At 38.4% G+C, this 27,456-nt stretch overlaps 2 protein-coding genes across 2 annotated transcripts; one reads left to right on the forward strand and one right to left on the reverse strand.

Moving 5' to 3' along the window:
- The first annotated feature begins 10,237 nt into the window (after window positions 1-10,237).
- LOC110912600 (pyruvate kinase 1, cytosolic) lies at window positions 10,238-15,946 on the forward strand. The gene is made up of 16 exons (XM_022157369.2): window positions 10,238-10,463; window positions 10,563-10,659; window positions 11,241-11,338; window positions 11,448-11,603; window positions 11,705-11,782; window positions 12,132-12,263; window positions 12,530-12,610; window positions 12,686-12,757; window positions 12,892-12,981; window positions 13,050-13,194; window positions 13,286-13,374; window positions 14,383-14,478; window positions 14,547-14,614; window positions 14,710-14,809; window positions 15,054-15,113; window positions 15,605-15,946. The coding sequence occupies exons 1-16, from the start codon at window positions 10,395-10,397 to the stop codon at window positions 15,755-15,757; spliced, it is 1,584 nt and encodes a 527-aa protein (XP_022013061.1). The 5' UTR covers window positions 10,238-10,394; the 3' UTR covers window positions 15,758-15,946.
- A 3,107-nt stretch (window positions 15,947-19,053) lies between these two features.
- On the reverse strand, window positions 19,054-19,635 carry LOC110912599 (probable histone H2B.3). Its single transcript, XM_022157368.2, has one exon. The coding sequence runs from the start codon at window positions 19,571-19,573 to the stop codon at window positions 19,169-19,171; it is 405 nt and encodes a 134-aa protein (XP_022013060.1). The 5' UTR covers window positions 19,574-19,635; the 3' UTR covers window positions 19,054-19,168.
- Window positions 19,636-27,456: the final 7,821 nt, after the last annotated feature.

Raw genomic sequence — 27,456 nt, forward strand, 5'->3', positions numbered from 1 at the left:
ATCGGTAAATAGTGCCCATACTTCTGAGGAGGGTGGTGGGGGCGCAGGATTTTGGGATTCTTCGCATTCTTGGATGCGATCCGCTGGTACTTCAGCGGCGAAATCAGCTAAGATTTGGCCTTTGATGGCAGGGCGCGGTTTGTAATGTATCGTATGTGCGCCCAGCTCAATTGCCCATTTTGCTAATCTCCCAGAGATGTCGGGTTTGGACAGGATCGGGCCGATCCTGTAATTGGTTAGCACTGTGATGATGTGGTTTACGAAGTAGCGTCGTAACCGTCTTGAAGCATGTACCAGTGCTAGTACCAATTTTTCCATTATTGAGTATCTCGTCTCCGGGTCGTTGAGCATTTTGCTGATATAATAGATGGGTGTTTGAACCCCCGCTCGTTCCACTATTAATACCGCGCCCACTGCGTTGTCTGCAGCGGATAGGTATAAGATGAGTGGCTCATCTTTGCATGGTGCGGTTAGTGTTGGGAGTTGTATCAAACACTCCTTCATTTCCCGGAAGGCCTTTTCAGCCTCTGTGGTCCACTGGAATTGTTCTTTCTTTGAACAGCTTCGCAGGGTCTTGATGAAAGGGTATGACTTGGCTGCGTGGTTAGCCAAGAACCTGTTGAGTGCCGCCAGCCTTCCGGCCAGGCGTTGCATATCTTTCATCGATGCAGGCGATGGCATGCGCTCGATCGCCTGCACTTTTTCCGGGTTTACCTTGAATCCATCTTTGGTGACGATGAACCCAAGGAATTTGCCTTCTTCCATTCCAAACGAGCATTTCCCTGGATTGAGCTTCATGTTGACGCTTCGCAGAGTTTGGAATGTTCTTTCTATATCGGTGAGCATGGTATCTTCCTCCATGCTCATGACGACCAGGTCGTCCATATAGATTTCGACACTTTTGCTTATTTGACCGCGGAAAGTGTCGTTCATCAGTTTCTGGTAGGTTGAGCCCGCGTTGCGCAACCCAAACGGCATTTTTGTATAGCAGTAATTTCCGGTTGGGGTCCGGAATGCCGTTTTGTCTTCATCCTCAAGTGCCATTTGTACCTGGTGGTACCCTTTGTAGCAATCGAGGAAACACTTCCACCGAAATGGCGCGAGGTTATCGACCTTTTCGTCGATTTCTGGAAGCGCGTAACAATCCTTGGGGCAGGCCTTGTTAAGGTCCTTGTAATCGACGCACATGCGCCAGCCCCCGGATGGTTTTTCTACCATGACAGGGTTGGATAACCAAGTCTGGTACTTGACTTCCCGCAGTATACCTGCGGAGAGCAGTTCTTCGATCTGCTCTTGCATCGCCTGATTTTTAGCTGACCCAAGGTGGCGTTGGCCTTGGATCACTGGTTTGATACCTGGTTTGGTATTCAAATAGTGCTGCGCTATTTCACGTGGGACCCCTGTCATGTCTGCGGGAGTCCACGCGAAGATGTCTTGGTTCCTGAAGAGGAGCTCCTTCAGGTGCGCTCTGGTGGTCGAGGATAAGGCGTGACCCAATGTGACCTTCTGTTCCGGATGCGTTGGGTTGAGAACCCATTTTTCCGGTTGGTCGACGGGGGTGGGCCTTGCGACCTTTGTCGGACGTGCTTCGTCCGTCATCATGACGTCCTTGCGGGCGTAGATGATTGCAACCCCCAATGCGGTTGGGAAACCAACCGCGGAGTGGGGGACGGATGTGATCATATTGAAATCTCCTTGGGATTCTCTCCCAAGGAGGACGTCATAGTTGGAGGTGTGGGGTAAAACCATGAAGTTAACCTCCTCTGTCCGCGTGTGTTTACCATTGGTAAGACGCACGGGAAATGTAATTTGACCTAGGGGAAAGACTGTTTCCCCTGCGAATCCGGCCAGCGGGTAATCTACGGCTTGCAACCGATCTTTGTCCTCTTGGTCAAATTGATTGAAGCATTGCTCGTAGATTATATCGGATGTACTGCCCGGGTCGATGAACAGACGCTCGGTGCAGTAATGGGCCAGCTGGCCTGAAATGACGACGGCGCGTCTATCACGCGGTCCGCCTCGGACTTTTGGGAAGACGACTTGCTCGTCTTTCCAATCATTGTCCGGTCTTCGTGCCGCTTTGCGCGGCCGACCCTTGCCTCCGTAAATCATATGGGTGGAAGCCACGTACATGGCTTTCTTTCCGGAGGAGGTACCTTCGTTGTGAGGGGTGATATGCTTGGTGGGCTTTTGTCCACCTGGCAAAAGGTGTTGCAGTTTCCCCTCTTTCAACGCCCGCTCAATCTCCAGCCGGAGACTGATGCAGTTGTTGGTGGTGTGGCCCGAGTCCTTGTGGTACTCACAGTATAGTGTGAGGTCCTGACTTTTCTTGGACTTCATTGGTTGGGCCGGTCGCAAGAATTGTGGATCTGCGAGGAGGACCTCTCTTGGCGACTGGTTGATCTCGGTCCATTTGCGGTCCCGAGATTCTTTTCTTGGTGCCCGAGTGTCTCGGGCAGGGTTGTAGCATTGTGGGTCAAACGTGTTGGGTTGCGGGAAATACGGTTTAGTAATATCCCGATTTCCTGTATCCCGGTTTCGTTTGTTGTTACGTTTGGACCCTTGGTGGGATGTTTCGGCTTGGGGTTTTGCCTTTTTGACGTGCGGTTCGAGCGACCGCTGTGTCTGGGCATATGTCTTGACTGCGGTCATGACATCCTCCCATTTTTTAGGCAAACCCTCCTTGCCAGAGATGGTCATGATCATCTCTCTGTCTTTGACGGCCCGAATAAAATGGTTTCGCGCCATTTGGTCCGCCACGTCGCCTATCTCTAGGCATTCTTTATTGTAACGGATGACGAATGCCTCGAGCGATTCGTCATCCCTTCGCCAGATGTTCATGACGTCCAACGAATCGCGTTCGTGGCGTCGCTGCTGGCTGAAATGGGCGAGGAACTTGGCGCGCAAGTCCTCGAAAGAATCCAGTGATCCCACTGGCAAAGAATCAAACCATGCCCTCGCCAGACCGATAAGGGTCTGGGGGAAAAAATTGCACCAGGTGGGTTCGTCCCACCTGCCATTGACGCCTGCGCCTGTGAAGATGTTCATGTGGTCGTCCGGGTCGGTCGAGCCACTGTATTTCCCAATGTTGACTGGGAATTTTGTCGTTGTTATATCGGCGTTGGCGATGTGCGGGACGAATTTTGAATTTTCGGCCGCGGCCCTTGGCCTGTATGGTTCGTGCACAGGGCGCTTTGCCGCCCTGAGGTATGTAGTGCGGGGGTGACTGGGAGGAACATAGTTGCGTCCCCCCGGTCTGCTGTTGGTGTCGTGAGACTCCCCGCGGTAGGTTTGATCGTCAGGGTCGGTATGACCGGACCCTTCCGTGTATGGTTGCGGGCCCAGTCGGCTCTGGATGCCTGGGCCGCGCCTGGAGGCTGACCGCCTTCTATCTTCGCCATAGGGGCCCAGGCGGGTATGCACTGGCCCTCTGGAGCGGGACTCATATGAGGAGGTATCCTCGTTGAGTGTATTGACCGAACAGTAAGATGATCCACGGTCGTCATGTCGGCTTCTGGAAGCCGGACGTGAGTGTAACCTGCCATCATATTGGAGTATACGGTTGGCAGGTGTGTGTTGTATTGGAGTAGGCCCAGCCTGTACGTTTGCTTCCGTACAAGCGCGGTTGTAAGCCGCTATCAGCAGGTCAGTCTGCTGTTGGTACCAGGAGTGTAAGTCCACGCCCGGTGGGAGCACAGTTGGGGCCTGTGATAAGTCGTGTCCGAACGCAAAGGATGGGATCCTTTGGGTGGACGTGCCAATGTGTCCGGGTTGAGGGGTCGAAGGGTGGACCCCTGTTGGGACCGGGGGATTTGGATTATCCGCATTGGTGTTTTGGTTATCAGTCATGATCTTGAGAGGGAGAGGGATGGATTAAAAAGTGCTAAGAGTAGCGGTGGGCGCCAATGATGAAACAATGGTTAACCGGGCAGGGTTAACACACTGGTCTCGTCAAGAAGGGTTAATCCCTTCCTCTCGGAGATCGCTGGCTGGGTCACCGGTGGATGATCTCCTGCACAAGGAAACAAGCCGTGACTCGTAACAAGGAGGATGGGGTGGGGGGTGCTCCTTGTTACCACTCTCCGGCGTGAGAATCAGTAGTTTGCTTGGGAAGCAAAGCAAGATAATAGTAGTAGTTAGAGAGTTGTGAAGAGATACCTCAAACCTGGTTTGGGGTCGGTATTTATAGCCGGGGAGTGAAGGAGGAGATTGATGGATGGGCTGACGACGAGCTGCACCGTTGCAGGTGTGTCAGTCTCGCCGGCCGTGGGGGTTACGCCACGTCAGCCCATTGCTTTAATAGCTCTGACAGGGGACTGTCGCCGGCGCCACTTGCCTCGTGGTGTCAGCCACTTGCCTGGCGTGTCAGTCCACTTGTTGGATATGCAGGGTGCGGTGCGAGCCGCATCGCTGCATGCGGTAACGCCTGAAGTTACCGCGTCTCCTACTTGTGATCAAGAAATACGCGAGATGCGGTGTTGGCCGCATCATCGTATGTGGAGACTATTTGCTCGCTTCCCTTGTCGTGACGAAAATGGCCATATGATGCGGTGCCAGCCGCATCGATATGTTCATCTTCTTTCGTACTTGGGTCAAGCTATTCATCTTCGAACCGAATGGGTTCGAAGGATGTGACCGCATGGGTGCGGTTTGCTTACTGGTAGGGGTTTGTTTGATGCGGGTAATGGTCGTTTTGGGACCATACCCCTTCAGTGTCTTATGTGGTTTAAGACACGTGTAGGTCGGGTTTCTTGTTCGAACATGTTAATTGTTGTTAGCTTTGCATGGAGTTCCAGGTGAGTTCACTATCCCTTTTTACTGTTTTCATACTTTTGAGGAAAGACATGTTTGTTTTTATGCTAAGTCATATGTTTTTCATGAACCGCATAAAATGTTTACGAAAACATGCATGGTTTAGAGTATATGTGTTTTCATTTGCGATGTACAATGTTGCAAATGAAATCCATAGATCTATTATGTGAACATAAGTTTGGGTGGTTTGAGCTCATTAAGCCCTCATGTTGGCATTTTATTTAGTAACCATTAGCCTGTTGAGACCGCGGAAAAGTCGAATAGATCTACCGGGATTGACAATCTCCACTCGTGGTCAGTCGTGACCCTGTGGGAGTGCAGTTGTGTCCAAATTTGTTAGATGTCGTCATGGTGTACAATGTGGCGAGGCAACAGTTGTCATGGTTTGGTTACGGGCTTATGTTGGTACATACGTCAGCCTCCTAGCTAGGCATCGATTTGATTATCACGATTCTCATTTGCCTACGTAACCTATTTATTACTATACACATTATTGAAACTGCATGGTGCCCAGGGAAGTACTTGTGCTGTCAAGATTTAACAGGGACGAGATTCCATGTATTATGGGTAATGGTTAGGGCTGGCATAACAGGTCAACCTGATCTGTTAAGACACGAACACGATAAGACACGAATCTGAAACACGTAAACATGAACACGACATGAAATCTTATCGTGGCAGATTTTTGAAACACGAACATGAACCTGTTAATAAACAGGTTACATGAAACTACCTGTTAAGACACAAAAAATTATCAACGTATCATACGACCTATTTAAGACACGAACACGGCCTGTTAATACACGAACACGACTTGTTTAAGACACGAACACGACCGAATTTGGGAAGCTGTGAACCGAATTGGGAATGGATGGGGAAGTTGTGAATCGAATTGGGAGTGGTGGTGTTTGTGAGAGAGATTTAAAAATTAGGGTTTGGAGTGTTGAAAAGAACCGCATGTGTTTGTGTATAATTCATCCCAGTTCTCATGACTGATAACCCCATGTCCACACCCACATATATTATTCTAAAATTTTTAATTATTAAATGTACTTAATGGGTCTTAACAGGTTAATGGGTTTTAACATGTTTAGACACGAAACCTGTTAAGGTCTTATCGTGTCGACCTATTTTAGACACGAAACCTATTCAGGTCAAACACGAAACATGATAACTTCGTGTAGGTTCGTGTCGTGTTATCGTTTTCGTGTCAGAATTGCCAACCCTAGTAATGGTTATTAGATTTTCATACAATGTCTTGCATGAAAATGGTTTGTGAAGTGAATCCTCAAACGGGTATTCAAGTTTCATACAATGTTTTGCATGAAAATGGTTTATGAGGTAGGATGTGAGAGATTTTCATATAATTGTTTTGCATGAAAATGTTTTGTGAGGTGGGACCTCGAATGGGCACTGGATTTTCTTACAATGTCTTGTATGCAATTGATTTTGTGAACTGTTCTTCAATCGTTTTACAAGATTTTCATACAAATTATTTGCATGAAAATGGGTTTTCATCCTATGAAATAAACCTGTTAACTCACCAACATTATATTGACATTTTAAGCATGTTTTTCAGGTGTTAAACCGAGTGGGAGGCTACATATGAGTTTGCATGCATGCTAGGATACCGAACTCTTAGAAGAGTCTCATGTTAGCCCTCAGTGTAGGCTTGTATTAGAATCCTTGTGTTTGGGAATTGTAAAACATTTGTTAAACGTTCGACTTTATATCATGTAAGTGTTTGCTTATTCATATGCTCCGAAAACATTTTTTGTTACACTCCCGCATTTCTGTCCTAGCGGGGTGTGACACCTGTTTTGTATTGGTTGTTTGGAGGTTGAAAACTTCATGTTTTTAGTGATGTTAGTGGGTTTTGATTCCCATCTCAACGGAGTTTAGTTTCAAAAAAAAATCAATTGATGTGGACCAAATTGATTTAGTTATGAGGGTTTAAAGTTGAACATAATATGTTAGAATTTTCAAAAATTGTGTATAATGTTGTTCAAAGATCCAAATCATATTAGGGTTTTGATTGAAACCATGATCCACCATTCTGTATGATATAGAATAATGGATCATCTTACATTAATTGAAAATCAAAGTTATGAAGGAAAGAACAAAACGATGAATGCCATGGTGAAAGCATGATCGTTTCATGTTATAACTCGTTGTTTGATACATGATTGCTACAACTAAGGTGTATGACCATGGATTAGAATTGAAAATAAATTAAAAACATGATGAAGATTATTTGAAAATACACTAATAAGATTAAACTAAAAGATTTGAAATAAGAACACAATAATTAAGTACATTGAAAAACAAGGGAGAGGACTTACTTGAATGTTAGATATTTTTATTCTCCAACTCTTAGTCGATCTCCTAAAGCTTTTAAGATGCTTTGTTGTTGTATTTTAGTGTGAAAAACTATGACGGGGGAGCCTTTATTTATACCAATGTTTTAAAAACCGGTTTTTAAATCAAACCGGATTAGGCTAAAAAATGGTTCAACCTGTTGAACCAGGTTGTACCGAGCGGTTCAACCAGGTTGACTACCCAGCTCTATAATTTCATAAATTACAACATCAACTCAAAAGTTAATCCAAAAATGCATGATTACATATTAAAAGATGACCCAAAAGTAAATCCATAATAAAAAATAATCAAAAAGATAATCAAAAACCATTTAATTTTCCGACAAACTCTTTTAAATGAAAAGTGTACGATATGTTTAAGTCATTTGAGTGTTGAAAACATCAACTTTTTGTGTTTCATACAATATTAAATAAGAACTTTTAGTTACGACTTACAAATAATAATAATGATAATAATAATAATAATAATAATAATAATAATAATAATAATAATATAAGAATTACGTTAGATAAGTAACATATATAATAAAAATACGTAACAACCGAAACTAAAATAACCCTAGGCCGATACCGGTGTTACGTTTCAAATCGGTATACCGGATTTTACCGTTGGTACAAACCTTATGCTGTTTCACTTATTTATCGGGGTGTTTCGTACCGGATTTACATCTAGAAACGGTAATATCGGTATAACCGACCGGTATTTACCGGTTTTTAAAACATTGATTTATACTAGACTTGAGGAGGTACATATTGTAGGATTTGGGAAGTTACCATAATTAAACGAAAGGGGGCTTGAGGTGGTAAAACACAAGGGAAAGGGAAGGGTGACGACAATGGGGAAGGGAAAAAGGAAGGGTTTTGGTAATGTCTTGTGGAAGAATCTTAGGGATTTTGACTTGTTTAGCAAGTTGTTGAATTTATGGAAGCGACATTCTATAAATCTTTATTTAAATCTTACACTTGAATCCTTTAGAATAATTTTTTTATATGTTAACTAACTAGTCTAAGTACCCGTTTGTTATACGGGTAATCTCAAAGTAAATTATATTATTTAATAGCGTCGACATAAACTTTTAAATAACAAAAGTTCCTTAAATCAATATCATGATCCCATGAAGTCTTCATATACCAACACCAAGATTTAGTTTTTTTATTAGAATAAAAATAAAAAATTACAAACAATACGGTACGTCAACCCAAACCATTTTAGCCTGTTTTGACATGACCCAAAAATATACCTTCTTGTTATCGCTTCAAGTTCAACCCATGCTAATTATATAGTTAGGCACCCATGTGCTACACGGATTACACAATACAAATTATATAAGTTGTAAGTCTGTACATGATATTTTGAAATGAAAGAATCTCTGATATCCCAACAAAACACGAATTGAGTAACAACAAACTTTATAATTCATAATTTTGTATATGAATTACATTACATATTACATATAATAAGAAGAAATGAGAATTACATTACATATTACATATAATAAGAAGAAATGAAATTACAATAATATTACATAAAATAAGTAAAAGTTAAGTTAAGTTACATTACACTATATTACATTACAGAAGCATGAACGCTCTATTGACCAAGTCCTAAATTGGTACCTAATTAGATAGCTTTATCAAAATTCACAATTGTTTCTTGATCTAAACTTTCAAAATTCACAATTATTAACCCAAATATATAATTCGTACTTGATTGTTGAGTTAAGCAATTTTAACATGTTAAACTACTATTATATCTTAACATGCTAAACTATTATTAATAAACTTTTAACATTTTAAACTATTATATTAATATATTTTAACATGTCAAACTATTATAACATAAGTACATACTTGTCTATAACAAACCAATGTCAATAACAAACTATTGATACCATAACACAAATAAAAAGATGGATAAATAGGACCCACCAAACGCTAAACCTGAAACAATGAAGACTCATGGCAGAAAATAAGGCTCGAACTATCTTTTAATAATATTGATAATTATGATGATTGGGAGAAACACCCATCATCCAAAGTTATGGATATAACTTAAGTTGTTTCAAAATATACAATGAGTAACTTTTAAACCTATATATTATAATAATATAAGCTTGCTTTTATAAAAAAAAAAATGAAAAGCAAGTAACATGAAGGCCAACTAAAATATGAATATGATGTCCTTTTGTAATGTGAAATAAAAACAAAAACCTTCCACATATCCAATAATAGTGAGCTTTTTGCACTCAACATGACCCACTACACCATTAAACGGGAACACATATCCAATAATAGTGAGCGTTTTTGCACTCAACATGACCCACTACACCATTAAAAGGGAACTTAAAACACATCTATGAATCGTTATATCTTATGAAGTTTAGTAACAAAAGTAACATATCAGATGAAATAAGGGTTGTGGGTACCTCAAAAGGATCATCACCTATTTGTTTCACAACACCTTCTGAGTCGTACATCACACGCGACAAATCATTAAACCGTTCAATTTCAAACCAATTCGTCAGACTCTCTAACCAGACAGTGTTAAGGTCTTTGGGTATACTTTAACCCATCTTAACTCCACCTAAGGAAATAGTTTAATCCCTTTAACTTCATCTAACCTTATTTTTTAGTGGTTTTTGGTTTAAAAAATAAAAGAATAATTAATTATGTCTCTTAACATCTGGTTAACATGTTAACATACAACCTATCTAATGCCCTTTAACACAAGAAGAGAGTGGTTTGCAATCTTGGTTAACATGTCATGTCACCGTTACACCCAAATATTAGAGTACACCCAATGACCTAATGCAATTGTTTATGTTGAAACGGGTCATGTCGACTTATACTATATTCATCTTATACATTTTTCTTAGAAGTAGTAACTCTTTATATGTTTGGGATAAAGAAAGTGGCACTTGATCATCTAAATCCATCTATGTAGAACGTCATTGATGATTGAACAACAATTAATAACGTCATATCATCGAAAATGATAAGACATACAAAAACGAATTTAAAAGAAAGGGGCCAAAAGCATTAAACTCGGGTAGTTAGGGGGCACAAAGTGAAGAAGTGACTAAACAACCACTCCCTCCTCCACCCCACTCGCTTTAAATATTTCATCTCGTCACAGTAACATTTCCCCCAATATTTCTCACCCTCTGCTCAAGATTAGGTTTTACATTCGCCATTTGCGTAATCATGAACTCCAATCACCTGCTTCTTGAAGAACCGATGCGTATGGCTTCGATTCTCGAGCCATCCAGACCTGTAAGTTTGCTTCATCAACTTCACTTCACAAATTACTGTTTGTTTTCACTGTTCTTTTTTTTAATCTGTTGTGTTTTGTTCGTGATTTTGCTTTTGCAGAGTTATTTTCCGTCAATGACGAAGATCGTTGGTACTCTCGGACCGAAATCGAGATCTGTGGAGGTTATTTCGCGGTGTCTTATGGCTGGAATGTCTGGTAACCGTTTTTTTTTTTTGGTAGTTTATGGATCTGGTAGTGGTGTGGATAGTGGAATTGAGTGAAGAGTTGTCATGTTTTACGTTGATTTGTTTTTTGTTGAACGAACGAACTTGACTTTGTATTTTGCTTGCTCAGTGTTATTATGAAGGAGATTGATTGTGTTAAATTGAAATTTTAAGTATAAGTTTATAATTTAGAAAAAGAAATTTTAGAAGTTTCGTTTGCCATATGTAGGTTAAAATGTGATTAGATCGCACAAGATAAGTCTTCACTATTTTGAGTTAAATCGGTCATTAATTTTCTGGAAAAAATAGGCATTATTGGTTAATTAATTACTGTCTGGTTTGACTTAGAAGTTAGAACAATCATACATGTATATATTTTTTTGCTAGTCAAAAGTGGTCAATGAACGAAATCAAGATTGAAAAGATGGAAATATTTTAGTTTATGCTGAATTAGGTAACTTACAAACATGGCACTAGAGGCGTTCATTACAAATTTGAACAATTTATATGTGGCTGCTGATTAGCATTCTTTTTAGTTCTTTCTTGTGATATTTGTTAGTTTTCTGCGTGTAGTGGCGCGTTTTGATTTTACATGGGGTGATGCTGAGTTTCATCAGGAGACATTGGAAAACCTAAAAATTGCTATCAAGAAAACAAAGAAGTTGTGCTCTGTAAGTTTCATTACTAGTTAGCCCATTGAAAAACAATGTGTGTTTAGAAGTATGGGTCATGAAAAGGTTGAACAAATGGGAACAATAAATGTGTTTTTTATATTATCAGGTTATGTTAGATACAACTGGTCCTGAGGTCCTGGTTGTCAACAAAGGTGATCATCCTATACCCCTTGAAGCAGATTCCTTCGTTGTTTTAACACCCGATCAAGAGAAAGAAGCAACTTCAGATTTATTGCCAGTTAACTTCGGTGGTTTAGCAAAGGTGATAGTTTATTATGTGACGTTATATTTGGTTATTGCTAGGTCCTATGCGCTCGTGTCATCCACTCTGATTTAATTTGAAGAATTTTTTGGTGTTTGTAGGCTGTAAAGCCCGGTGACACCATCTTTCTTGGACAATACTTGTTTACAGGAAGTGAGACAACATCTGTTTGGCTGGAGGTAAGTTGACGGTAAAAAAAATTATGTTTATGTACAAATCGTTACTAGAAACTTACTCCATACCATTAAATACATGTTTGACCTCCTATACAAAATCGGCACTTCCAAATGCTAAAATGATATGAATTATATACTTTCCACAAAAATTAACTACCATAATCGGACTTTGTAACAAGAGTACAAGACTATTAGAAGTATGACACTTTTCCAGAATACCAAAATAAAGATTTTTATTTATAGAAATCACTTTATATACAGATAGGATTGATGCAGTTGAGCCTATGACAGTTGTATATGTTTATTTACTCGACTTGTGATTCCTAATTAAGTGTTTGTATATGCAATGCAGGTTTCTGAGGTCAAAGGTGATGATGTTGTTTGTCTGATAAAGAACTCGGCTGTGCTTGCTGGAACATTGTACACTTTACATGTTTCTCAAGTTCATATCGATCTACCTACACTAAACGATAAAGACAAGGAGGCAAGCCGCTAAACCATCTCAGTATTGAGTTATTTACAAACCAATCAATCAATATGGGTGTTTACTTGTACCAATAATTGTTTTAAATGAACCAATGGGTTGTCGTGCATCTTATGTTTTGGTTTTTCTTTTTTTGTTTTTTATGGACCCAGAAATTGCATAAATAGAATGTAACACCAGCATCTGTAGTAGGCGGTAACAGATTCTGTTTGTTTCTGTCTTTCTGGATTTGACAACATTGACGAGCTACTTTTGTTTAATGTTAGGTTATCAGCACATGGGGAGTAAAAAACAATGTTGACTTTCTATCTCTGTCACATACCCGAAGTGGGCAAGATATTCGAGAAGTATAGATATTTCTTTTCTTATATTCATAAGACTTCTTACAACTCTTTTCTATAGACAATTCGTTTCTCTTGCAGGCTCGTGAATATCTTTCTAAACTAGGTGACCTCAGTCAAACTCAAATTTTTGCAAAGATTGAAAATGTAGAGGTGAGATTTAATTTTGGTATCTTGTAGGGATGTCGAGATAATGTATGTATTAGACAAGTTTCCCTTTTTGTATTAATTTGGAAGCTGTGCATAAGTTATAAGTTTTCCCAGTAACGTGTCCGGTATACTTGCAGGGCCTCGTGAATTTTGATGAAATTCTACAGGAAGCTGATGGCATTATCCTTGCTAGAGGGAATTTAGGGATTGACCTTCCACCAGAGAAGGTCGGTTTTTGTCTTCATTTGAAGTAAATTAGTGTAGAACTATAACCAATTTATTTATTTGTACACAGGTATTTCTGTTTCAAAAAGCAGCTGTGTACAAATGTAATATGGCTGGGAAACCGGCTGTTGTTACTCGTGTTGTTGATAGCATGACCGACAACTTGAGGCCCACGCGTGCTGAAGCTACTGATGTTGCTAATGCTGTTTTAGATGGCAAGTATCTAATTTTATAATGATAGTAAATAATACAATATCAGTAATATTATATCATTTAGAATAAAACGAATGTCTCGTCTTGTATCAGGAGCTGATGCAATTCTTCTAGGTGCTGAGACAATGCGGGGGTTGTACCCTGTTGAAACTATCTCTATTGTTGGTAAAATTTGTGGCGAGGTATTAATTTCTTGATTATATTCTTTTGATTACACCAGAGAAATGAAAAAAATCATAAGTGTACAATTCCGTTTAGGGCAATCTGCACCAAATTAAAACGAATCTTAAACTTTTTCCCGATTTTAGCAACCACTTTTAGTAGTCTCGAAATAGAAACCGACTTACACTTTCATTACCGATTCTAACAACCAAGTTTTATTTTATTTTCACATGTAGTAATGAATGAATTGTTCAACTGATAGCTAGGGTGTAATCGGCTCTTTTCAAGCTCTACATTTAAGGCGCGAGTAATTTTACAAGCTCAAGTTCTGCTCGTTGTTATCAATAGATAATTATATTGGATGTTATTCCTAATTAGTTCAATATGTGAAAGTTGAGGGGGTGAACTGTAAAATTGTCAAAAGATAAGATAGGTTTATCATATTTAGTATGTTTATCGGTTAATTTTGGTATGTTTATTTGTGGCAAGAATATTAAGGTTTATCTGGTTTCCTAATTTGAAATTTGAGTATAATTAGGTGTCTTGGTGAGCAAGTTAGAATTTTAGTAATATAGATGTTAGGTATAAAATTCTAACTTGCTCACCAATGTAAAATTGTATAAAAAGTTTATTATATTTATATAACACTAAGCTCGTTTAGGCTTGAGCTTGTTTAAGATCAAGTGATTTTCTCGATTTGAGCTTTTAGCACGCTCACGAGCTACCCGGCTCGTTTACACTCCTACCTGTAGTTGGTCAGTTTTTTGCAGATCTTAAAACATTGCTGACTTGACATCTATTTTGTCATTTTAGTTTATATGTATGTATATGCTAGGTGGCATCTCTGACCTATAATAATCATTATCTTAAAATAAATAGTAACAAATCATATCTTTTATAAACAAAATTATCTTTTAATTTTTTTCTCCCATAAAGGTTTATATTTTGCATAGCTGGGCATCTGATGTGGCGTCAACATAGAACAATATCACAACTATTCTGATTTATTTAACCAATACTGTATGCAGTCTGAAAAGGTGTACAATCAAGATTCATATTTCAAGAACACTGTCAAATATGTTGGTGAACCAATGAGCCACATGGAATCTATTGCTTCCTCTGCGGTACTCAACTCCCATTTCTTTCTTTTATTGAAATTTAAAGATATATTAACTCCTGGGAGTTTATTTAGGTCCGTGCTGCCATCAAGGTGAAAGCATCGATTATCATCTGCTTCACTTCATCTGGAAGAGCTGCGAGGTGTGTGTGTGAATTAAAGTTTATAAAGATGTTTTTAGTTTCCCCGGTATACAAAATGTACGATTTAAGTATATGTAACATGAATTGTTATGCAGGTTAATTGCCAAGTACAGGCCTACCATGCCGGTGCTTTCTGTTGTTATCCCGCACCTTAAAACAAATCAACTTCGCTGGACATTTACAGGCGGTTTTGAGGTAAATAAAGCAATATTATATACGTGTATTTTCTTCTTTCAGTGTGAAATAATTAGTTTGCTGTATGAGATTGCTTTTTTTAAATTATCTATTCAGAATTACAAGTTAGCCCTTATGAAATCAACTGCACATAAGGACATGATATTACGAATTATTCTTATAAGTTATATCATCGTCGTCCAATTGAACGTAACTGATTCTCATGTGTTTTTTTTTTTTTTTTTTTTGTTATTCGTATCAAAAGGCAAGGCAGTCGCTCATCATAAGAGGCCTATTTCCCATGCTTGCAGATCCTCAACACCCGGTTAGAACAACTTTCTTCCTTGTATTTTGGAAAGTATAAATACAAAATGCTGTTTTTTCAAGTTTAAAAGATAACAAAAATAAAAAGAACATATTTGTGGAAAAGGGTCAACGAATCAATATATATATATATATATATATATATCAGTATATATTGCATGTGTATAGTACATTAAAATAACCATCTATACATGGTATAAAACTTGAAATATATACCGTTTTACGTAATGATAGACCTGAAACTGGTAAATTTTGCTTGCATGATACGGTAACTTAAAACAAAATTATATTTAGTAGTTCAAAGGCGACAAAGTATCACAAATAAAATAATTATTGAATGTATTGATTAATAGTACAAGTTCTATTTTCTCAAGTAATAAAAAAGCAATGATACAAAAATGAAGATGATAAAATTTGCAGCTTTTTTAAAAGTAATAAAACCATCAGTTACGTTAATAATTATAGACTAAAAATGAAGAAATGGTTTTGTAGGGTGGATCTAAAAGTGCGACAAATGAGACGGTTTTAAAGGTGGCATTAGATCATGGGAGGAACATTGGTGTGATAAAGTCGCATGATCGTGTTGTTGTTTGCCAAAAGGTGGGTGATGATTCTGTCGTCAAGATTATCGAGCTTGAAGATTAGGCAGACCCTAATTACTAATTACTACCATAGTTTATCTATCTAATACTATGGTAATTAGCTTTCTAGTTATGCACCAGTTTGATTTTGAATGTATTTGCTACTTAAACAAGTCATATAATCATATGGGCTTAAAGTTTTATTATAAACCAGTGGGATTCTCTCACATGATGCAGCTAGATTGAGTTGTTATCGGTTTTGTTTGTTATGGTATCAAATGGCACGGACAGTAAGGGAAACCCCAAAAAGTTAAACCAATGATTGCTCAAAAGTATATCGTACTTATACTGGTTTGATAATATTCATACTATACTGATGTCGGTAATTACAAATTTTTAAAAGCTAACGAATGCAAATTTTTTTAAAAAAAAAAATATTAAATTAATAGAAAAATGAAATGTTGAAACTAGAAACCATAAAAATGAATGTCAGGACTGATGTTTGGTTGGTATTGGTACTATGTAATTACATTTTTTTTAAAACTTTAATGAAATTATGCTATTAAAGATAAATCAAATTAAATGAATTAATATAAAAATATTAAATGGATTACAAATGTATCTTATTTATTGTATAAGGGGTTGTATTGAGACTGAAGAAAACAACGTGAAGCCTTGTCAACTTGACAATGGAACGTCCACAATAGAATGGCGGCGGTCTTACCTTGCGCCGGCGTGGAGTGGGGTTATGAACGTCATGGTTTGCCAACGTAAAAGTTTGTTTCCATATATGTGGACGGAGGGAGTAATGTGAGAGGGGGAGAAGTCAGAGGTAGAGAGAGAAAGAGAGGATTTCCGTGAAGAAGGGGAAGAATGACTATGTTGTATGTTTAGTATGTAGTTGGTTAAGAAAGGAGTTATGGTTTAAATATTGGTTAAGTAGTTAAGCGAGCCCATAACCGTGTTGAATGGCTATAAATTTTTTTTTGAACGGCTAATTTTTTCCCTAAATACTTACACCTCCCAAGGATTAAAGCTTGGTCTTCACACAAGAGATAATTACTCTTGACCACTAGGCTATAACCTTAGTGACGAATGGCTATAAATAGGAATTCACCGAATTTATCATGTTTGTGATATCAAGAATTGCATATCGCATACACGTGGAGGAGAGAAGGGATACATGATCTTTTGTTACTGACACTATAACATGACAAAAATAAAACCCGAAAAATGCTAAAAATAAACATAAAATCTCCGTATTTATCACGGATTTGTTGCCGACGTATTTCCGCTAGGATCAATGCGTCTCCTACGAGGTGATCGATCGGTTTAGACAAAATCTATGTCTTTCTCCATTAGCCCCGATTCTTGTAGCGTGACAACTTTTTTGTTTTCGGCATTTCTTTCTTGCAGTGTCTTTAAACGCCTATGACCGAGGTCTCGAATGTCTTGTAGGCGTCGGTTCATTTCTTCGAAATCTTGCTTCATTTCGAAATTTGCCGAAGACGACTCCGCCTTTCCCCATTTTTACCCACTTCTTCTATCGGGCGGTCAGGCCAACTCCACATCCTCATCCTCGTCATCCAAATTAATGTTTAAGTCGACGTTTCGAGCATCGGAAGTGATCAAACGAGGATGATTTTGGACCGTTTTGCTTTACGTGACCGTTTACCACGTTGAGACACCTCGGCTACGGGCTCAGGTTGTGTCTCCGGCACCGTTTCAATGTCGGGCTCGGTTTCTTCTTGAGACGGATTCGAACCGCCCATAGATGCAAAGTCGTGTGGACCGTGAAAGAATTGCGGGGACATGCCTAATATGTGTGGGTACGCTATCATACCCGGGTCCATCTCTTGGAAATTGAAGGACGCTTGCGGTTGGGTGGTGTTCGGGCGATATGAAGTTTGGTTGCCGGGTCTAGACGGAACACCGAAAGGGGGTCGGAAGGGATTCATGATATGATTTTTTTATAAAATATGAAGAAGTATTGAAGAGAAGAGTGTAAAGTTTATAAAAAAAAGAGTGGAAAGTGGGGTTTTTGGTAAAAAAATGGATTTAAAATAAATAAAAATTTTTTTTTTTTTGTTACCGTTGGACACAACGGTCCAATCTTGATCTTCGTGCGAATTTGGTGTTTTAAATAAAACGCTAGGGCCAAAAAATCAAAAAAAAAAAAAAACGCCTAAGAGGTGGTCTACATGGCGTTTACTAGGGGCATTTTTTATGAAAAAAAAACTAAAAAACTCCACTACGGGTGGTGTAAAGGACAGATCAAACAACGCGGAGGTTATAACAAAACCTTCATCATTGCCCAAGTGTATATGCGATGCCGGACCACAACATACATTCCACCATAGAAAATTAAATGGTCCAGGCTAAGCCATCGGTGTTACATGGTCCTAAATTCAGTTTCACCCACCTAGTTCCTTTCGGTTCATCCCTCCCCATGTCATACCATTGTTCACTATTTGAGATATGGCATTAAACTTATTCTCTTTTAAACTTCATCTTTTAAAAATGAGTATCAAATTTTGTCAAATATCATTCGGACCTAAACAAAAAACACCATATTTAAACAACACATTGAGCATTCACATCCAAGGAATCAAATTATGTGTGTGTTGTTTTTAAAATATATAAAGAGTATAAAAAGTGGTTGTGAGTGGAGGAGAGAGAAAATGTTACTGTTCATCTGTATATTTGGGGGGCACTGTTCACCCCCTATAATTTTTTAATATATTTTGAAAGTGGTTGTGAGTGGAGGAGAGAGAAAAGGTAATGATAAAGGTATAAAAAATATTATTTAATTGAAAATGAGAGAGAAAATATAGTGTTTTTTAGTGTAATTTAGGGTGAAAATATAATGGATTGGATGTGAATGCTCTAATCCGGGCAAACATAGGGTAAAGTATATTTAATCAACAAATAAAAAACGGTTTAAGGAACTTTCAGGCTGTGTTTAATTGTTGTATTTTTAACACATTTGAATATCTACAATTTTAGTTATATAATCATCATCATACTCAGTAAATCTCATCGGTAGCAAAACTAAGGTAGAGTCTAAGAAAGGTAAAATGTAGACACTCTTTGTAATTTTGCATCTAGTAGTACACATAGGGCACATAAAGCTTAACAATCAGGACAAAGACCCATTAATGCATGTACCCTTTGTCTTTCATCTATCAACAACGACACTAGTTGATGCATAATTAACCATTTGTCGTTTTTAACATTATTTTCAAATGATTTTAATTATATGATATACATTTTAAATATTGCTTCTAAAAGCTAGGGAATTTGGGGAAAAAACAAATCAATTAAGAAAATCACCAAACAAAATCAGATGACACAAATAAATACCAAAAAGTAAAAGTTTCATATTAATCACTCATCAGAACCAACCAATACAACTTTCTTAACCACTAGATTGATTCAATTTCACTTTACAGTAAAATCCAAACAACAACAACATCTAAGAGCTAGTAAACTTGGTGACAGCCTTAGTCCCTTCAGAAACAGCATGCTTAGCCAATTCACCAGGCAACACAAGCCTAACAGCAGTCTGAATCTCCCTGGAAGTAATAGTCGGCTTCTTATTATACCTCGCTAGCCTCGAACTCTCCTGACCAAGCTTCTCAAATATATCATTAATAAACGAGTTCATGATTCCCATTGCCTTGCTCGATATTCCGATATCAGGATGAACCTGCTTCAACACCTTAAAGATGTAGATCTTGTAGGTTTCAACTGACTTTTTCGTCCTTTTCTTCTTCTTGTCGGTTGATGATGCGTCCTTTGGGACCTTCTTCTCGGCTCGTGGTTTCTTTTCTGCTGCTGTTTTTTTCTCTGCGGGCTTTTTCTCTGCTTTTGGTGCCATTGGAATGAAGGGGTTAATGTTGTTGGGAGAGTTTTGAGGGTTTGTTGGTGGTGAAATGAAAGGGGTTTTCGGGGGTATTTATATAAGGGTAGAGGTGTGTTGTGATTGGTTGATATGAGTTGATGCGGATCGAGGGTTTGAGCCGTGGATTATGGGGGAAAGGGTATTGGACGGTGGAGATTGGACTGTGTGAAAGTTTTGAAGTTTGAGGTTTCGCGCAATTTTTAAGATTATTTACAATGGATCTCTATATATTATATTTAGATTAAAACCACGCTTAGTGGTAAGGGTGGATAATGTCTTCATCCTTAGGTGTTTTTCGTTATTTGGTAGTACAGTCAGTAAGGAGCATTATTAGACGTTTTTCTAAAATGGGTGTAGTGAGGATGTGGGCATTATGTTAAAAGGGTGTAGAGAATTAAATAAAAAATAAAAAAACCCAACAAAAAAGTTATTGGCCAAGAAAAAAAGGATTAAATGTGATTGGCTCTTCAAATTTGCCCAAAGCATGATTTAAAAAACGCCTGGGGGCTTTTTGAACAATAACGCCCAATAATGCCCAAGGGGTGGGGAGGGGGCGTGTTTGATGGCAAATTTTGAAAAAATATTGCCCACTACGCATGATCTTACGTGAGTGTAATTTTTTAGAGTGGTTATAAATTGTTGTGAGTTAAGGTGAGAGATAAAAAAATTATTATTCATCAATATATTTGGAGGAGATATTGTCTACCTCTATAATTTTTTAATGTTTCTTAAGTAACTATAAGTGGAGGAGAGAGAAAAAATAATAAAAATAAAAGCATAAAAAACTATTAGTTATTTGAAAATAAGAGATAAATGTAATGTTTTTTAGTGTAATTATAGAGATGAAGTAACAGATTTGATTGTGAATGCTCAATAGATGATGATTGTTTAAAATTAATGAATGCGATTTCATCGTAAGAATAATCATCATTATATTTTTAATAATTACCTAATTTTTTGTGTTAATGAACACTTGCCTAGCGACACCTGTGACAACCCGCAATTTCAGGTTAATACTTTAACCTAACCACAGTTAGTTTAGATATACATTCATAGCATTGCATTTAACTAGGGTTAGTTAAATGAGTCTACATTGGTAATTCGGGGAAATACCAGAACACACACATAAGCTAATTCTCGAACGTTGGTGACTAACTCAAATAATAATTATAAACGAACGGTTTACACGGAACTTATACGTTGTATGACAAATACGTGAATTATATGTTTTAACTACAAACTGCAAAGATGTTATGTGCTTTATGTGAAGTTACATAGTTAAGGTGTTTAGGGTTAATATTGAAACTCTAATAAAACTACTACAACCCTAAACATTCCCCATAATCATTGTACGGCCGTTTCTCTCTATTCATTTATGGCTACACCAATCTCACACAAAATCATTTGCAATTCTGATCTTTCAATCCATCAAGAACAAACTCTAGATCGAATCTAAGGTAATGTTTATGTTATACGTTGTTATTTTTGTTCTCTTGATTTCATGCAAACCCTAGAAATCCAAACATGTTGGTGCATATTTCGTACGTCTGCCACTGTGCGAATAGTTAGAACGTGTATTGAATATTGTATATAATAGAGAAAGTTGGACAGGTTTTAGTATTGTCAAAGTCCATCCGGACAGATGGATAACATATAGTCCCAGGGCCAATCCTAGAATTTTGGGGACCCAAAGCGAATTAAAAATTTGAGGCCCTATTTAATTTTTTTAGGCTCGTAATTTTGGTTTGTATCTGACATGAAATACATGAGGAAGAAACTTATAAAGCACTTAACCATTATATAAACTAGATGATTTCCCTAATCAAACAATGTTGAGATCTAATGCATAAATTAAATCTAAGTTGGTTAAAAGAGTTTAACACTTTAACCTAACAAATAACAACTTACATTATATGTTAAAGGAATTAAAACATGCTACTTATTTTAAGTAAACTATTGTTATTAGTTAGAAACAATTTTCTTTTTTATTAAATAAAATTTTATATGGACGTGTCATGTTAAAAATTGTGTGGTTAGCTTATTAAAGTAAGAGAGATGATTAAAAAAGATGCATTTATAACCCTTTAACTAAATATTGAGTTATCACACCCCAACCAATGACGGAAACATCGGGACATGGCACTGAGCGAAACAGATTGTCCAGGAGAAATCCATAACAACTAATATTACCGAATATTTAATGTTAAGTCTCATACCAAAACATATCCAGCAAGAATAATTATTACAAACATATTATCTCTAAGACAATAAATTGTTTCGACAACTCAGATTTAAATAAAATAAATTGTCTTTGTTTCTAGACCCTCAATCCTACTCGGTTCCATGAAAAGCAAGCAAAGCATCCTAAGCATTCAAACACCTGCCACATACGTTAAAATAGGGGTCAATATACATAGTGTAAAGGCGAGCATACAAGTTTGATAATAGTAATAGAGTTCGAATACGTTTACGCATAACCAGCATGTAACATGTACAAAGTGAAGGCAAAGTAGGTTATCGACAGAGAAATATGCACAGACGTGACTGCGAGTTGTAGAATGCGCAACACATATCCCCACTGGGACACGTGAAGTAAAGCCCTTAACAACCCCTGTCCACGACAGGTGCTGAGTCCAAACTATAGTACTATCGTTGCTAAGGTGTAAGGCAACAATCACTGTGTTAACATAACATACAAGCATTCATCGAATAACACGTAGCATGCAATAACTGTCAGCGTATAAATAGTGTTTGCGTTGTGTGTCGATTGTGATTTAGAATAAGTAACGTATGTAACACACAAAAGTGCGTAAAGCAAAAGGGGTTCGAGTATACTCACAGATAGCGTTTTACAAGTAAACACTCTCTTGGATTGAAGGGAGCGCTAAGAGATTAGCCTGAACAGTTAACGATAGCATAAACGATGAGTGGCGCGTTAAATGGTGCAAAGTGATAAGTGTCGAGTGGCAACCCAATCGGATGGCTATCCGATCGGTTGGCCATTCGATCGGATGTCAATCCGTTCGGATGGTCATCCGATCGGATGGCCATTCGATTGGATTGACATTCGTTTGGTAAGGATGTGTTTGTGTATGATGGCTTTGAAGTTTTTGTTTTAGCATTTTGAAAACAGAGAAGTATCTCTACCCTTCAGGTCGATCGATCGAATCGATAGTTCGATCGGATAGCGATCCGATTGGTAGGACACTTAGTGATAACAAGTTCACAACAGGATGGTCACTCGATCGGATAACAATCCGATCGATTGGCAATCTGTTAGCTACTGATGATCTTTGAAAATTATGAAAATGGTTTAGTGTCGAAGTTCCAAATGTCACATGGTCGGATGTCGTTCGATCAGATGGCTATCCGATCGGACAGCAATCCGTTCGACGTTAGAACTTTGAAAGTTTGAAATAAAAGTTTTAAGTGTGAGACCAAGTGCAATCCGATCGGATAGTCGTTCGATCAGATGGTTATTCGATCGAGTGGCAATCCGTCCCAACACACCAATTCTTCTTGAACTTGATTATTTTGAGAGTTTGGTAGTTTTGATCAAGATGGTGTGATAACGTGCTAAACAACAGGAACCCCATCACGACTCATGTGACCCGATCGAAAAGGAATCACTCTAGTCCGATCAGTTAACTGTTCGAGACGGTGGTTCATGTTTAACCCAAAATCGGTAGTCTCGTTGATAGAAACCAGATCTTGAACCAACACATCACTAAGAAGGAGTAGAAGATCAGAACGAGCTCCGATTCCATCGGTTTTGAGTGCATTGAGCGTAAAAGAGTTAAAAGAAAGTTAGAAAACCATCTTTCAATCCTTTAAACCATGAATATGTGTAGATTTATGCGAAAACATTGATTAATCATGTGGAAATCCTTCAGATCTGAGTTGTTCTTGGTGGAATGAGGCCAAACTTTGAAGTTTATAAGAACTCCATGATGACATCACCCTAGAACACCTCAAATCCGTTGATTTCACGGTTAAAAGTTGAGATTCAAAAGAGAAAATAATGGAGAAGTGTGTGTAGATCATAGAAGTACAAGATTTAGGTTGAAACTTACCAGAATCGCGAGAAATCGAGAGAAAGAAGACTTGAAAGCGGCTGGTCGAGTAGAGGAGCTGTCACATCACAAATGATGTGACAGGAGGGTATTTGTAGGGTTTCCAAAAGAGGAAAGTGCACAAAGGGTCGAATAGGCCCTCGATCGGATGGCTACCCGATCGGATGGCTATCCGATCGGTTGGCCATTCGATCGGTTGGCCACTCGATTGATTGGGTTAGGTGAGTTGAGTTTCCGCGTTTCGTTTCGCGTGTTGAGCATTGCGTTGCGATAGAATTTCCCATTAGTTACATAAATAACCTAACTACTATATCTAACATACAATCTGTCACAGCCCCCGATCCCTGATTCCCGGGAACGAGCGGCCGCGAGCCAGTTTCGGTGGTATCGCGTTGTAAATCAATTTGGCAGCGGAAATTTTCATCAGGATCGTAGTTAGGAAATATGTTATCAGAGTAAACCACCATATTTTATAACATTAAACACATGGGTAAAACCCAAGTTTTCAGTATACACACTTTTATAGGAATAAATCCTATTTTATTTAACAAAACATCTATTTTATTCTTAGGTAACTTTATTGCCACTTTTCCAAGCCTTCAGTGCTGTCCAGCTGGCCTCTATTTGGCTTTCACATTTTGTTACCTGAAACGCGTTTTAAAAACATTTTGTCAGTGGAAATACTGGTGAGTGAATCTCAGTTTAATCAAGAAACATTTTATCGATTAACACAGTATTGAGAGCGATCACATTGTTTATTTCTACCCAATTACTCATTCAGTACTGTCAATCCTGACTTGTGGGTCATATTACACATTGGCTAACTCTTCGTCCAATGGTAACGTTACTCACATTTTGTATACAAAACCCCAACATACCGGCAGTAATCGTAGAATTACAAAGACTCAATCATTGCTAAATTTCATTGTAAAAAGGGTTAAGGTTTCGTAAAAACAATTTACAAAAAGGAGATTACTCACATTGATGTCTTAGGGTTTTCAGTAATGATTTCCTGGGAATAATCTATAAATTACACAAATGCACGTGTGTTAGTATAATAACCCATTTTAACATTAGTAATACCCTCCCCGAGACGGCATTCCAACGACTACGTCGGGCAGAACCACGACAGCCGTTACGGAACCCTAGATCAATCGGGCAGAGTATCTAATACGTCTCCAGGGGTTATAATACTTATGTTGATGCAGATTTTGTGTCCGATGCTTTTCGAATAGATTAGTTATTATTTTACGCTGAATTTGTAATAGTTAGTGAAACGGTCTATCGAACGTGTATAGACCCGCTCGTTTGAAGTGGTCAAACGAGAGGGTTATTCGGTTGACCGTGTGTGTTTGCTAGACAGTTTATGGTTGTTTAATGTTGGTGTCGAAGGATAAGGCATCGAAGGATTGTGTATCCTTCGATGAGCTCGAAAGATATCCATAGAAGGTTGAAGATGGACCTCGAAGGATATGGCATCCTTCGAGGTATGTGTGTATCTTTCGAAAGCTGGATGGTCGACAGATGATCTATCGACCAGTCAGTTTAATCCTTCAACCGTGCAACCTGTGTTTGGTATAAATACCAACACCTTGTCATTTGCAACACAAGAGTGAGAGCACAAGTGTGTGCAAGAGAGTGAGTGGAGGTTTGAGACCTCACCGGGAGAAATCACCACTTGGTTTCTCCCCGGATGTATACTTCTTTGGTATTAGTTCGGTTATCATGTAATCGGGCCGACTTGTAATGTTTACTACCGGATTAATACAAAGTTTGTTTGTTTATCCTCTCTTATCTCTTCCGTCTTTGAACAAAACCATGAAAATCACGGAATCGATCCCGAAACAGGGACCTACAATTGGTATCAGAGCCATGGTGCCCGATTTAGTAAAACTAACCGTTTACTAAGTCACATGTGCTCTAGATCTGTGATTTTTGTGGGTTTTTGTTCAAGATGTAAAAATGGTGAAAATGAGAAAAACTCAGATCTGGACCCGAATATCCAGATCTGTGATAAAATGAGTGTTGGGTTTTATGTTTTTCTCTAAGATACTCAGGTTTTCTTCATCAAAAATCGTGTACAAAGGTTTTCATCGAATCTACAGATTTACCCAGGTTTCTGTGTTCTTGATGTTCTTCACATCTTCATAATTTGAAAGATGTAAAGAACATCGAAGGATCAACTTCCACCCACAACAACTTCGAAAGGTCAAAACAATTATTCGAAGGGTCACCATTCATTTTCGAAGGGTCAGATCAAACTTTGAAAGATCAAAAGGAGTTCGAAGGGTCAACCCAATTTTTTTCTCGAAAGATCACCTACTCTGTCTTGAAAGATCATCTTTATCCCTCACAGTTTCGAAGGGTCAGTTATCTTTTCGAAGGGTCAGATCTTCATACTTCGAAAGATCAACCTTACCAAACAACTTCGAAAGGTCACTCACAACCTTGAAAGATCAGCAAATCCGAAGGATAACAACAATTTCGTAGCATCATCCTTGTTTCACTTCGATAGATCATCTGTGTATTGTCGAAAGATCATTAACATTAATATGTTCGAAGGATCTGTGTTTGTCTTTCGATTGATCCAGATTTCGAAGGATCCAGATGTGATGAAATTAGGCGATGGTGGCTGCTGTTGTTTATCGAAGAAAGAAAAAAATCTGACATTAAGATGTTGATGTCGGCTGGTTGTTGACTTTTGAGGAGAGAGAGACTGTGAAAGGGAATGTTGGATGCTTGTTGTGTATCGAGGAAAGTGAAAAATGGATAATGACAAAGTGAATTTATTGGCTGAAGTTTTGAAAGTAGGGTTGTTGGCTTTTGGGTGAATAAAATATAATCTATGGGCTGTGAATGCACAACAGAAATTTTATATGGGCTTGGGTTTTTGGTAAAAGAATTGGGCTAAAGACAAATTGCCATCATATAAAGTGGTCTGTGTATGCATATTGGTCTTTGGATTTTTATTTGTGGCCCACTAGTAATTTACTAGCTACCATTATCATTATGGGCTCACATGATGGTTTCTGCAAATTACTAGTGGGAGTGGGGTCGGGTATTTGCGGAGTTGATCTGAATCGCGCTCCTAATATCAAGGTCAAAATTCGTATGGGTTTTGGGAGCGCGCGGGATGATTCGGAACGATGAAAACAAGAGATAATGGAAACTTGATGTTTGAAAATTTGTGGGGTAGTCACGGTTACCGATGCAATGGCAAAAATGGTAACGCGACTATTATGGGCCAAAAACAACACGGTATGTTCGCTTCCGCTCGTCATTCAATGAAGATTGACGACAGTTCCGCTCAGTGGAGGGAATTGGTGAACATTTGACGACAGTTTCTTTGAAGTGGAAAGATTCTGTTAAGGTTTAGAGATTTTACCAAAGAAATGGGGGATAAAAATTTTTCATATGTTGAATTTCTTCGGTAAATTTCTAAACGCAATCATAGGTATGCTTAAAGATCAAGACTTGATGCAGTTGTTATAGAATGGAACCCTTATCAAATGCCGGTTGGAGTATTGGAAGATCAGCGGAAGATCGGTCAATTGAGCCTTTTGAGGAAATTGCACAACACTCGACTTGGATACGCGTACTTTGAGGGGGAAGTTTTATACAATGAGCATCAAGATACTACTTACCTGGATCATCGGTCAAGGGGGAATTTGTTTACACAGAGAAGATGATTACTTGACTGAAGATCGATGATTGCAGTTGCATTTTCAGCATTCGACAGCAACGGACAAGGGGGAATTTGTTGATGCAGATTTTGTGTCCGATGCT

The sequence above is a fragment of the Helianthus annuus genome, chromosome 15 (genome assembly GCF_002127325.2).
Source record: "Helianthus annuus cultivar XRQ/B chromosome 15, HanXRQr2.0-SUNRISE, whole genome shotgun sequence".
Classification (NCBI taxonomy): domain Eukaryota; kingdom Viridiplantae; phylum Streptophyta; class Magnoliopsida; order Asterales; family Asteraceae; genus Helianthus; species Helianthus annuus.

Coding starts and splice junctions, on each gene's coding strand:
- LOC110912600 (XM_022157369.2), top strand. CDS start 10,395: ATGAACTCCAATCACCTGCTTCTTGAAGAACCGATGCGTATGGCTTCG. Junction 11,339..11,447: donor AAACAAAGAAGTTGTGCTCT/GTAAGTTTCATT, acceptor TTATATTATCAG/GTTATGTTAGATACAACTGG. Junction 14,479..14,546: donor AATCTATTGCTTCCTCTGCG/GTACTCAACTCC, acceptor GAGTTTATTTAG/GTCCGTGCTGCCATCAAGGT.
- LOC110912599 (XM_022157368.2), bottom strand. CDS start 19,573: ATGGCACCAAAAGCAGAGAAAAAGCCCGCAGAGAAAAAAACAGCAGCA.